General features: G+C 39.6%; 1 protein-coding gene across 2 annotated transcripts in view; it reads right to left on the reverse strand.

Annotated features, from left to right (window-relative positions):
• Positions 1-1,807: 1,807 nt before the first annotated feature.
• Positions 1,808-13,797, reverse strand: part of sfswap (splicing factor SWAP) — a 123,093-nt gene continuing 111,103 nt past the window's right edge. For both annotated transcript variants that reach the window (XM_088434879.1, XM_088434880.1), the window contains 5 exons: positions 11,559-11,926; positions 10,259-10,390; positions 8,364-8,501; positions 7,934-8,003; positions 1,808-2,332 (listed from right to left, as the gene is read on the reverse strand). In XM_088434879.1, coding sequence (XP_088291005.1) covers positions 2,267-2,332; positions 7,934-8,003; positions 8,364-8,501; positions 10,259-10,390; positions 11,559-11,926 — 774 coding nt within the window. In that variant the 3' untranslated portion in view covers positions 1,808-2,266. The remainder of the gene's footprint in view (positions 2,333-7,933; positions 8,004-8,363; positions 8,502-10,258; positions 10,391-11,558; positions 11,927-13,797) is intronic.

The following is a 13,797-nucleotide window of genomic DNA, read 5'->3' on the forward strand; positions in this document are numbered from 1 at the left end:
TAGGGTCTCTTTATGGCTTGTCTATAAGAGAATTTATTGCTGATCATCTTATGGCTCTGTGGGGTCTTAAACACGCTATCTTTTGGAACATTTACTCTTTTATGAGCTTATACGCTGCCTGCGGTTGTTGGCGGACAAGTCTGAAAAAGATTTCTGCACCCAGGTTTCATTGCACAGTTGGTCACCAGAGCCATCTTAGACCCAAACACCCGGAGGACACCAGACGATGAATGGATTGGCTTGTGGGGTTTTATCGCCAACATCGCAGTCGATGATATTTAAGGTTTGAGGGGAGGAAAACGATCTTCCATCTTATCAGTCTAATGAAGGGCAATGAAGAAAGCCAACCGAGATCATCTGGATTCAGATGATGACATGCAGATGCGCTTATAAGTTTACATACCCTCTTGGCAAAGTTAGAGAGAGTGTAAAGTTATGAGCACAATAACATATCAACTAGTTTGACGTGCAGTTCTGCTCATTTTTACACACCTCAAGGGGGCATACAGTAGTGCTCATTAAGTTAGGGGTATTTAAACTTTTGAGCACAATCTACTATATCCCACAACATACCACCCGTTGGAATGTAATTGTGCTCACATTTACATGCCCCAAGGGGGTGTGGACTTGTGAATGCAATATACAGGCTCTGCTAGTCTATATACTCGAGGGGTATTTAAACTTATGAATACATCTATATATTAACTCTAATCAACACTAGATGGAAGACATACAGTTGTGATACTGACATATTCTGAAGTTATGTCAACTTATGGGCACAATATAGTAATTTAAAATGATGAGCACAATTATACATCATTATTTGTCAGACATTTGTATTCATGTTGACATACCCCTAGGATATGTAAACCTATGGGCACAACCTACTATATGCCACAACATACCACCCGTTGGAATGTAATTGTGCTCATGTTTACAAGCCCCACGGGTGTGTAGACTTATAAACACAATATACAGGCTCTGCTAGTCTATATACTCGAGGGGTATTTGTACTTATGAGCAATATCTACTATATCCCACAACATACCATCCACTGGAATATAATTGTGCTCGTTTACATGCCCCACTGGTGTGTATACTTATGAACACAATATACAGGCTTGGCTAGTCTATATACCCTAGGGGTATTTAAACTTATGAGCACATCTATATATTAACTCTAATCAACACTAGATGGAAGACAAACAGTTGTGATACTGACATATTCTGAAGTTGTGTCAACTTATGGGCACAATATAGTTATTTAAAATGATGAGCACAATTATACATCATTAGTTGTCAGACATTTGTATTGATGGTGACATACGCCCAGGAGACGTAAACCTATGGGCACAAAATAAAGCTTTGCTCATGTGTACATACCCTAAGGCAGGTGTGTCCAAACCCGGTCCTCAAAGGCCGCTACCCTGCATGTTTTTGAGTTTTCTGAATTGAATCAGCTGCGAAAACATCAAAAAAAGTACAGGATAACGGCCCCCGAGGACATGCCTGCCCTAAGGGTATATACACCTATGAACACAACATACTCGTAGGCCAAAACCTAGTTGTTCTCATGTTTACATCACCCCAAGGGTATGCAATGAAGGCAACTGTATACATCACCATTCACTATTAGTTGTCACTGTTGTGCTACTACGTGTACATACTCCAAATGTATGTAAACAAATGAGCACAGCTGAAAGAAAGCTCAATAAGGTCTATCTGACTAAGTACACACCATCACAATGCCATCCCAAGTAGTTTGGGTTGGGATAAATAAAAAAAAATCACTTTGGAGTCTGCGGAGTGAGAGAATTATTAATCTTTATTGACAGCTTGGATCAGTCACAGAAATACAAGGCCACACTAGAGATGAGGGGGAAGTATAAAAATTAAAATATAAAGGAAAGGTGCGTTCTGGAGTTGAACAGTAAAGGTGATGGATGTGAATACTGAATATCCTTCATAGAAGGAGCATCACGACCTTTGGATAAGTTCCAACTTTTAGAGACTGCGAAAGCAATACAACAAATGCATTTGAGAAGTGAAAAAAAAAAAAAAAGAACCGTATGATCCATCATCTGACACTGAGCCACTTTGTCGGGTAGGCGGTCCAAGTAGATAGCTCGTCTTCAATGGGTGACTTTGGACAATCTGACTCTCAAAGATGAACCAATCATAAACAAAAGGCGCTGAAAGAGACTCCAACTGAGTAATCTCCTGGAAATTGTTGAGTGTTGTCAGTTAGTTGATGGCCAAGATGTTTTCAGGACGTAGGAGGTTGGAAAACCTTTGATGAGGCCAGCATGGCACGTACTTTTGCCATTAGGTCCTAAACACAGCGTGACAAACAAAACAAGGTTCTTGTCAGTGAGGGGGGAGGGGAAAAAAACAAAACAAAACAATGTCTTGAATAGCCATGGCGGGCTCTAATGATGGCAAAATAATGATGTGCTTCTGGGGTTGGCTTTGACCTTTTTTATGCATGTTTTCTATTGCTCTGCTTAAAACTGCTCCCTATTGACGCTTTCCCGCTGGCAATATCTTGTATTGTTTAAAGTATGTACGTGTGTAGTGACATAAACTACTGCAGGTCGATGCCATAACATTGTAAAATTTGAAGATACCGTACATTCCACCCAACGCTCTCAAATAAATAATGGACAAAAAAATAAGCACTCATGCTAACGTGTTAGCTTACCCGCTTGCTTTGTCTTAGCCTTGGATGCTTTATGACTGTATTCCACAATCTTCATTTTGCTGCAGTGGTCCATTTTCTTGCTGCACTCATATCTTTCTAACCACAATAGCTTTGTTAAAAAGTAAATAGAAATGATGTGCCTCCCTCATCATTTTTCTATTGTTAACTGAACTCTACTAAGCCCTGATATTTTTTTTTTGGAGGGAGTGGGCAGTGTGGTTGTCAAAAGAAAGAAAATGTTCTTTACAATGTTACATGTGCACACAGTTGTCTAAAATCAGCATTCCGATTAATGATGTCTTGTGAAATATGGATGAAGTTGCAAAGTTTAGTCATTTTTATTTGTAATATTAAAAAAATTGTGTACAGTAATCCTGAAATAAAATCCTTAAAATGAACCCCAAAAGCTCATGACATCAATTTACAAAGACAAAAACAAAGGATACTTTCAAAATTATACTGTGCTATAAACTTAAGATCTTGTTTCAATTTTATTCATTTAAAAGCCAGTTCAAGTTGTTTTGTTAGTTTCCGTAAACTATGGCAACTTTTGCCTTGATCAAAACATCAAAAAAATAAAAAATAATTGTCAAAATACAGACTGAAAAACGTTTTTTTACTGCTGAAAAAGGGTAAAAGTGTTGTAACTTTTTAAAGGAAGGTTAGCTGTATTCAATAATAAATACCGTGCAAAATGTTCAGACAATAATAATGAACACTGATTAGTAATTAATTAAAACAGTTGATTAGTAATCAATTAACCAAAGTAATCAATCACCTACGATCAGCCATTTTTAGCCCATTCTTTAGCAAAATCGGGTGGAGGGACAAGTACCCGGGATGCAAAGTCTGCACTCTTAAACGTAAAAACACACTTTGGAATTGGATGTTAAAACACCGTTTTATCCATGGATTAAAAGCGGTCTGCTAAAAAGTAAAGATTGGTAAACAAATGCAAGGGACATCATCTAATGATGTTCTGTATGCATGATGGGAATTCATACAGAGTTCTCCACAGTTTGAACAGAGTGACCGAGGGCAAGCGTATATCTTCTACGGCCTGTGACCAAAACGAGTTCGACATCCCTAATGTGGGTGCTCTCTCGTCCACCAAGTTTGAATTGTCCTTGGTTGTTGTTTTCCCACCTTCGCCTGGCTCTGCGCAAACTCATTTAATAAGAAGCTGAGAGACCTCCTTCAGCACCAAGCTTTGCCGAAGCAAACCGGGGCTTTACCAGCTTAGATTGAAAGGGCAGAACTGCTCATATTACAAACGTGCAAAGCACTTTGCACGACCGATGAGCGATATGTTTTTACAGCTGTTGTACGGTTTCTTTCTTTCGGAATGCACTTCCTGCCTTTCGTTAGGCACACGCATCATATCCCTGGACCCTTCTATAGATGGGCACGATACCCCCCCCCCCCCCCGGTCAACGAACGTCTTCGCTTTGCGCTTTCACTCCCTTTCTCCGGGGATGTGCGAGCTCCCATCTCGGGAGTGATTCATTCGCACATGGACAAATATCCACCCCTGAGCTCTGCCGAAAGACGAGACAAATTAACAGCTGTAATCACAGAGGGTGTGGAACTGTCACATCACATCGCTCAAAAGGCCATTTCATTTCACTTTTGCCCCCCCAGTGACTGGAAATGTACACTAAACACACACTTTTCAGTGATGTCTGGCGCTGACATGGTTGCCTATGCAGCGCCTGTAGCCACACTTTCTTCCTCCCAGCGTGAGAGCTCGCTGTCGAGGAGTGCGCGAGTCAGGCCACCAGCCTCTGTCAGTTTGCCATAAAGAGCAGCTAGCAGGCTTTTATATTCTCATTCCTTATTCTGCCTTTGATTATCATTTCGCCTACGCCTGCAGCTAGTGCCGCCTCGACAGTTGTCTCATGTCGCGCTTCAACCTTCTTGGTCAGTTACTGGAAGATGGCATTTTTCTTTGCTTGAAGGAATTGCTTAAACTATCTTGACTCAATTTAAGGCAATTAGTGAGACCTAACAAGAGATTATTAGCATAAAAGTCAGAGGTCACAAACATGGTGCTCACAGGCAAGTAGCCAGTAGCCAGAGACGTGACGTAAGGATTTCTGAGTAATAATGTAAAAGGGATCAGTGAAAAATGTGTAAATGGGCACTGTTGCACTGTAGTATATACCGTATTTTCCGCACTATAAGGCGCACCTAAAAGCCTTAATTTTTTTTCATAAAGCTGAGGGTGCGTCTTATAATCAGGTGCGCCTTATATATGGATCAATATTGAGATTGGGATTCGTAGATGGGAAACGAATTGATAAAGTAAGCTAAAATATATATATGTCTTTGTGATTTCCATCCATTTCAGAACATTTTGACATTCAAAACTGAAAGATCGTGTTCAACCTGCTAACTAAAATGGGACGTGAACGCCGTCTACCGGCGATTGTGCACTGGTAAAGTTGTTTCCAAGATTCAAATTTACAGTGGAATAATTAACATCAAATGCTCTCTGTCTGTCCTGGTTGAAAAACCAAATCGACTAGAATTGGCGTATAGTCATCAATGGCAGTGAATGGGCGCTGACCCCTGATAAGGATCAAAATCCTTTAGGGGAGGGATACGGTGGGGAACTTAAGTCTAGATCTGCAACAATTGCCTGATTAGTCGAAAATTCCACTAATAATTTGAAATCAAGTCCTGTTTTTTAATAAAAAGACAAAAACAACATCTTTTTAATGTGATTGAACAATTAACTGACAAAATGATCAACACATTAATCCCTTATAAATAATCATTAGTTGCACCCCTACTTGAATTATTTTGAGGCAGAAGAAGCACACACTTTCCACTAAACCGATTGCCAATAGAAGTAAAGACAAGACATATCTAAGAAAAATGTTCAAGGCGTGTTAAACCGGAGAGAAAAAAAAAAAAAGTAGATTTTGAAAGTGAACAACAGAGGCTCATAGAAAGGCGCTTTTCTTTGCGTGGTTTATGTCACTATGCATCCAGTTCTGTCCGAAAGGCACCGGGGAACAAATGTCAGCTCCTGTTTTGAGTCTCTGATGTGCTAATTTAGTGGAAAGGCAATGTGGAATGGGAGCGAGAAAAGTGAGGTTTCTTTCGGGTACGCTTGCACAATAACAACCTAGACTCACTTTGTGATAACGACGCATAGTTTGTACACTGGCCTGGTTCCTTCTCAACTCATTAAAATCCTGTCAGAACAGCACTGCCTTTACAAAACATTTTTTTTTTTGTATTGAACAACCTAGCCTTGAACCCGGCTATGTCGGCGATGAAAACACGGTAAATTAAAAAAAATATATAGCATGTCAGGCAAAATGCTGCAGGACGGTTGCTTAACACTACGTATGAAACGACGCAACAGCGGTGAGGACGAACAGACGGGAAGGCAGCGACAAACCCGACGGCGACGAGGCGGGACGAGACGACTAGCAACAAGGCTATTAGACGGCCTTGAATAATTCAGGGTGTGTTTGTAAGAATCACAGGTGGGGGTTTAAGTTGTAATAAGTGGCTGTGACGACAATCACTCGGCAGAGAACAGCGGGGGTTTGGCAGCCGTGGTGCCAATACGGGCAAGAGGAGCCCTGAGTTGGCAAACCAAAATAATCCGGCATTCCAATTTATATCCTTCCGCAATCGCACAATACATTTTTCTTTCAGGAACGATATGTGCGGACGCATCCGATTATGGAAAGCAGCTTGATGAGGGCCATAAATTTGACACTGTAATGTTAAACAGGGCGGAGCGGGGAGAGAGTGTTGACCAAGGTCACAGTATATTTGGGAGAGTGAGAGCACGATTACACTGACTAATGTGTTGTGCTTTCAGAGGAGTACTACAGTGAAGCAAACACACAGGCGACACACAACCCGGTGAGTCTAGGCTACACTTTGACAATTTAAAAGAAGCCCATTTCTATTAGTGTGCTTTGGACCTCTTATTTGGAGTGCCCAAAGCTGTAATGCGCATCCAAAAACACTGCACAGGTTTTCCTCCTAGGAATACTCCAAATTTGGGAAGTGTCACTCATCATTCTTCATGATCAACATATTCTACTGATGATTAAGATTTATATGAAGTTTCACACCAATTGATTTAATCAAGCCAAGTGAAAATCCTATTCATGTTAAGGAAAAATGATACCCTCTAAAGCCCCTATTCCACAAATGGGCGGACGGTGGTTAGTGTTCACCGTCTCTTTTGATCTCCTCGGGATTTGATCAAGGTCCCCAAAATGTCATCTGTACTGCTCACGTTGCACAGTAATTTTGAGCACGTTCACTATTTCAATGCAAAAAGAGCAACATCTGGCAACCTTTTGTGGACATTTAACGACCTTGCACAAACCCAAAGGAAATCAAAAGAGCTGCTACCTTCAGACACTCACCAGAATTCTTCCTCTGTGGGATAGGGGCCTAAGACATTCTGATAGTCTAAATGATACAGAAGCTTTTTCTTTTTCATATGTGACACGAAAAACAAGTGTTCCAGAAACTCTTAAGAATGCCTCAGAAGAATTGCGACCTTTAACGAACCCTGACAAATCCCTGACATCAATGCGCAATCGCTAACTCAGTATTTGCAGATATTTACATCCCGGGCGAATGGGGGCTTTAGTCAAACAGTTGAGCCAATAAGTTTTGTTTTTGATGCTGGAAAATAATCGCCTATAGGGCTAAACGGTCACCATCGTAAATATTTATCAACTGCATATTATGAGTTTTATTTGTTTGAGCTAATTCAGTGTGAGCCACTTTCACTTCTTCATCCTAACCACTTAAATAAAAACAGTCAGTAGCGAAATGTAAACAATCATGAGGTGCAATTCACTATCGATCTGAAATGGAAAAAAACAAAAAAACAAAAAACAAAACACCACAGCTTTGAAGTGAAGAAGCACATTATGACTCGGCAATCTTAACACTTCATGAACCATTTGGAAGAAGACATGTTGAGCAACCTTAGTGGCATATTTTATGGAACATTTTGTTTGATCTCTGAATTTCACTTGGAAATGTTCTGTTGTACTACTGTCCGACATTGGTTGGCATTTTTTTTAGTATCTGAAAAATATTTTCTTTACTCCTCAATGATAGCTGAATGATGACAAATCCTAATTACTGTCATTTCTAGGCGATATCAGATGACCCTCAGCTCAACCTAACCCTGAAATTTAGGGTTGGACGTGTTTATGTTTTAAGTAATGAGCACAATACCTGAGTAATTTTGGTCTGAACAGCAGATACTATGGAGGACGAAACGGGCTCTTTCTCCTGAGAAGCACCCCTGCAGAGACAAGAGGACAAGTGGTGTTCCACAAACGCAAAACCAGAACATAGAGGAAGAGAAAGGAACCAATCAGGTTAATGGGAGGAGTCATACAATATGCATGACATGTTCTAAAATGTTCAAAGCAACACAGAAATCTGGAACAGTGAAATGAGGAGACAAATAATAGAAAGGGAAGTATCTGCCTGCAGGTAATCAACCAACAAACATCAGATATCGCTTCAACTGTGGTCAACATTGCTCAGAATATCACTATGCAAGCGATAAAAGTGAAATATTACATTTTATTTCTGTAGAAAGAGAGAGAGAGAGAAAATGTTTTGATAGATGAGCGAGGAAATTAGACAACAGTCTTACCTGGACAGGACCAGACTGGAGGCCGGGCTTGAAGATGGTGACAAAGCTCTATTGGGTGATGGGTAAGGTGAAACAGAGGAACCTGTGATCTTTTTGGTTCCTAAGGATATGGAACTCTTCCTTTTTACAAGAGGAGACCTGTGTGAAATAATTGTGACAAATAGAGGGCTCTTAAGCCTTTTGAATGCAGACAGCAATAATTCATCTAGGAAAGGGGGCTGGGTTTCTATGTTCAGCAAACCGGCTTTTTAAATTAATGCTGGAGAAAACTGCCAGCTCCATTTTACATCAAAATTTTGGTAGCATGTCGACAAAAGCACATTACGCACAGTACATGCACTAATAATAGTTGTCTGTCAAGCATTCCCATTATTTCAGTAAAACCTTGACAAAAAATATTAAAAATTAATACTGAACATCTGCTCATGACAGTGCTCCCCACTCTCCAGAAAAGGGGAAGATGTCTACCACTGTGCCAAGGGCATACCTTCATAAATACTACATATAAAACACTCTTATTCGTTTGACATTTGTGGATTCATGGAATGTTGTTGACAAGAGCTGATCTGTTTTTTTTTTTTTTTTTTTTGATGAAATAGAGCTGAGGGGGTTGTATGAGTGACTTTCAATTGAGCCACATGTATGATTGAAAGGTGCCTTAATTGCTTAAACAAGCATAACATTTTCTTTATTAGTGCAGAAGGTATTCAATGCGTGTTCCACAAATGTGGGAACATTAAGTAAATTAATGACCTGCCCAATAGGGTCATACCTCAAACTCCCATTATGATCGTGGGAGGTGGATTGGTTCATTGAGAATAAAGTGACACTCAAATGCCATTTTTCTATTGCACAGTACTGGCTCAGCTTTATTTAGCTCAGTTTGGGGTGGTTACTTTTCCACAATTAAAACAAACAAACAAACAAAAAATAACTGTAAAACAATCATGCTGTACTAGGTTAACAAAATAAGGGAGTTGTTGAGATTTAAAACTAAACCAATTTCAGGGATATCTTTTTTTTGAACACTCAATACCTGCTTTTGTATGGTAGGTCTATTGTTTGTAGTGTTTGCTAGTGTTGTTGCATGGTGGCTTGTTGAGCTGATTGGCCTGTAATCAATGTTACAAACAGGCCTTGAGCAATTACCATCCAGGTTTCTACACAGTTTACCGTCCTTTTCCAAACACTGAAGCTTGTCAGGGTAAAATACCCCCGCATGGCCTGCTTACTTATTTCAGGCAGGGAATGATAAGGTATATTTGCAGGCAGTGACAGAAGTGTATCATTGTCTGTAAACGGGACACCCAAGGCTACGTTTGTACAATTGATTGCGTCTATTGATTTACTGTTGAATTTAGCATGAAGCAAGTTTCCCCTTCGAATTAATTTGATGTGATTGTTACAAAAGCAAGTCAAGGGGTAGATCAGTGCAGACTCTGCACAATGATTAATTACCTTTCACACTTCAGGTGTCTAACAGTCAATCACCTGATGAAACAAAGGCTTTCTCATGAGTAAACATGTAGCAAAGCATTACTTTCAATGTTGTATTTAGTCTACAAATGTCTTGAAGCTGCTAAAAGGATTTTTATTAGCTTAAATTTAAATGAGATGTTTGGACTGTTGGGGACATGGGTACAGCCAACTTATTTCCGATAAATGGAAGAGTGTCTCTCATTCCCTTTCAGCAAAAGAGAGGTGCAGAGCGAGAACTGACTTGCTGGAGTCCACGCAGGAGAAGGATATGCAAAAGGTGTATTTTAAAGAAAAAAAAAATCATCATGCCTTTGTTGTGAAAGGAATGAGAACGTCAAACGACGTATACTCAATTTTGAACTTCCATCACTGGGTATACAGGGAGCTATGTAATAAATTGCTCAGGAAGTGCTCACCTGGATTTTGAATGCTCCCTGGGCAGGCTGGAGCTGCTGCTGTGATGATGGGATTCTCGATCCCTGACATCATGTCTCCGTTCTGGTGATGGACCCTCCCGGCCCCTTCTACTAGGCGAATGTGAGCGGGATCTTGTCAGACACACAAATAAAAGACAGCATAAGATAGAGCTAAGAGAAACTCAGGACTGAAAAATATCCCCTAATGGTGTGATTAGGTGGCAAAAAATAGGTTGGGAGGAAGAAGGAAACCTAATATGTCTTTTCAAAGTGTTATGTCATTTGTTTTGAGAAGGTGTTGGTACATAAGGAAGAAAACACAAACGACTTATTGTGTGTGTCTTTATTTAATACAAATAAATGCCTCAGTCAGCCGGAAAAAAAAAAAAAAAGTGGTAGGAGACACCTCAGGATCAACGGCTCCACGTTGTTTTAGATTTACACTCTGCAACTAGAATTTAGCTTTGCTATTTCTAATCATTTTAAAATTACAGTGCATTTTATTTTGTTGTAAAAATGACTTTTAATTGCTTGGCTGGGTCTGGAGTGTGTACCCATCAAATGTAAAATTACACAGTCACATACAGTATACAGAGCCTGTATAAGTCAAATGATTAATAAAAGTTGTATGTTTAGTTTAATATGCACAAATGTAAATGGATCTTTTGATTTTCAAATTTGTCTCGCTTTCCTGGCTGCTTCCTTGAACCTCAAATTGAGGTTGGCATTTTTTCCCCGCAGATTTCCTGCAGGGAAGGAAGTTATACTTTGTCTTCAGTCATAAGGTTGGGACATACAAGATGAAACGTTGTCAGGATAGAATTATGCAATGCGTAGAAAGAAAAACTTGAACAATTATTTAAACGGGACCGTTTGGGAGTGGAAGTCATTAGGAACATGAGAAGGTTGGGATGTGGGTCATTTTCAGTGGGAAAGGAGAGGACTTTTTTGTTTGTTTATTTTTAACTATGGTTTAGGTCACGAGTCTAGTCTAGTCTCTTCCAACAAAATGAGTAAATTAGCTAATTGGACTTTTCAATCTTTTTTTAATTTTCTGACAAAAAAGTCAATACATTTAGTCATTGTTTAGTCCTTGGAAATGCATTCTTATTAAGTTATTGCATAATTTAGTCAGGAAAAAGGTCATTCCGTGATTAATGTTAAAGTTCACATTGAAGATGAAACCTATTTGGACAGAACTGATTTGACATTTGAACTTGAGATCGTGTTTTGGATCCCATTTGAATTGATAAAAGTTAAAACAGCATGGAAAGGGTAAAAATTTTATATAGACACTTACCGTGACCTGCGCGACCTCCTGTTGGAACTGGAAAAGGAGTGTCTGCTCTTTGACCTTGACATAGATCTTGACCGTGACCTCCTTTTGTGTTTTTTCTTCTTTTTGTCCTTTTCCCTATCCTTGTCTCTATGTCTGTCTTTCTCATGCTCTCGATCTCTGCGTCTCTCGCGATCACCATCTCGGTATCTGCCTTTTTTAGAGTCTCTGTCTGCGGCTCGGGATGAGTAGTGTGATGAGGACGGCGAATCCCTGCTGCGACGGCTTCCTCGGCTCTCTGTGTGAGACCTTTGATCTTCTCGATAGGCAGGTGTTGTGGAGGACATTTGCGACAGCGGCAGATCAGACAGCGCAGAAAGAGCCTCTTGCATCTATAAGCAGAAAAAGAGCATCTTTTTGAGGCACAATTCCACTGAGGTCTTTTAATAATTATTCCAAAGGTACAAAAAGAATTTTCATTGATTGAATTCAACAGACTCTTTGTCAATTTGATGTTAGGGAGAGTAAAGGAATTCCCAAAAGCCTTATTTCTTTGTATACAATCAATAAAAGGGCCATCCATTCAGCGAGACGCAAGACATTAGAGTAAATGGAAGGCTAGGCATGAAAGAGTGTACACAGTGGATAGACGTTATTCCAGAGCAGTATTAATGTTTAGAGAAGCAGTAAAATCTGTAGAAGAGTGAAAGACATGGTAAGAGGCAAACTTGGTTTGGGAAGTAGTGTTTTTAGACCATTATCTATTTGAGCATACTAGTAGGGTAGCTCCAATGAGTCCAAAAATAAACCACTCAGAATACATAATAAAAATTGTTGGAAAAAATGGGTGCACAAGTTTGAATATATTTTGCCCACAGACTTTCTAGATAAAACATACTAGCTTAAAGCATACATATATTCACCTCAACATTTTAGTAAGTGATGATAGACATTCCAAAATTTCCCAACTTGGCAGGGCAGAGCCCTCTAAACTTTGATGACCGTGCTCAACTGCGGAACTATTTATTTATTTAACCTCACTATTCTGTATCAGTACAAGGAGGAATGACTAACTGTTGTTTATTTATTCCTTGAATGGGAATCAAATCGTCTTTTGAGCCAAAATCCTAATTCTCTTGCAAATGCTATTACCCCAAGTGAGCTCTGTAAAATTGGTATTACTCTAATTGAAAACCATTGTTTATGGAACAATAAAATGGTGTGGCCTGGCTAAACTGCAGCACGCGTCTAATTACTCCAAGTGCTGCCCTGTCTGTTCACATTAGTTAGACAGACTTGGATGGATAGTGAAAAAATGGTCTGAGTCCATCAGTGGATTAAACATGACCCTTAATCTTGCAAATTCATATTTCATCTCTCAGGGTTAAAGGAACACTAGATTTTGTAAAGTATTTTTAATTCATCGTTGTAATCGTCACCAACTGTGTTGCGTGTCACCGTTCGCAACACTTTGCCACCTCATCCAGTTACATTTTCCAAGCACCAACTGTCACGTTTTGGTGACGTTATGATGGAAATACTGTTAATAATTGGCTGACAGACCAACAAAATGACGATTATAGCATCGGCAAACTTACAAAAACAACATGCCAACGACGATGGGAGGGGGTCCATGCACAGACAGCAATGTAAATGACGTACTAGCAAAAAAAATAAATTGTAAAATGCCCACCTCTGGTAACTACCAATCATTGTGATTGCCGTGAGCAGCCGTGATTGCCGTGCTAAAACAGCACAAAACGACATAACAGCACGTGGTCCAATGTTCTTTTTTTTTTTCTTTCAGCGCTCTCTCTCGCGCACGTCAATCAAACGAACTAACTCTTAACACATACACTTATCACAAAATCTTGCCTGTGTGGAGTTCTTTTTCTTTCTCCTGTTTGGTGCTTAAGCCTTATAAATGATATGAAATTATGTATTTCACATTCGAATTTATGTTATTCAAACAGAGACATGGAGAAAATTGGTCTGGCTTTGAGTTATACGGCTTAAAGTCGACCCCCCAATATGGAGGTTGAAAATGAGGACAAAAAACTCTTACACGGAGAAATATGGTAGTTACTGTATCTATTATAAACTTCTAGTAAACCACACATCCTGCATTCTGCCATTCATGCAAAATCCAGATTTCACAATTTTTCTGCCCTAGGTACAGAAACAAAAATGTATTAAGTTGATATTCGTAAGGGTTACAGTATGGCTTTGTACAGGTTACCCATTCTGAATCAATCCTGTGGCC

This window comes from Hippichthys cyanospilos, chromosome 15 (assembly GCF_059441005.1).
Source record: "Hippichthys cyanospilos isolate Australia breed blue-spotted pipefish chromosome 15, RoL_Hcya_1.0, whole genome shotgun sequence".
NCBI lineage: Eukaryota > Metazoa > Chordata > Actinopteri > Syngnathiformes > Syngnathidae > Hippichthys > Hippichthys cyanospilos.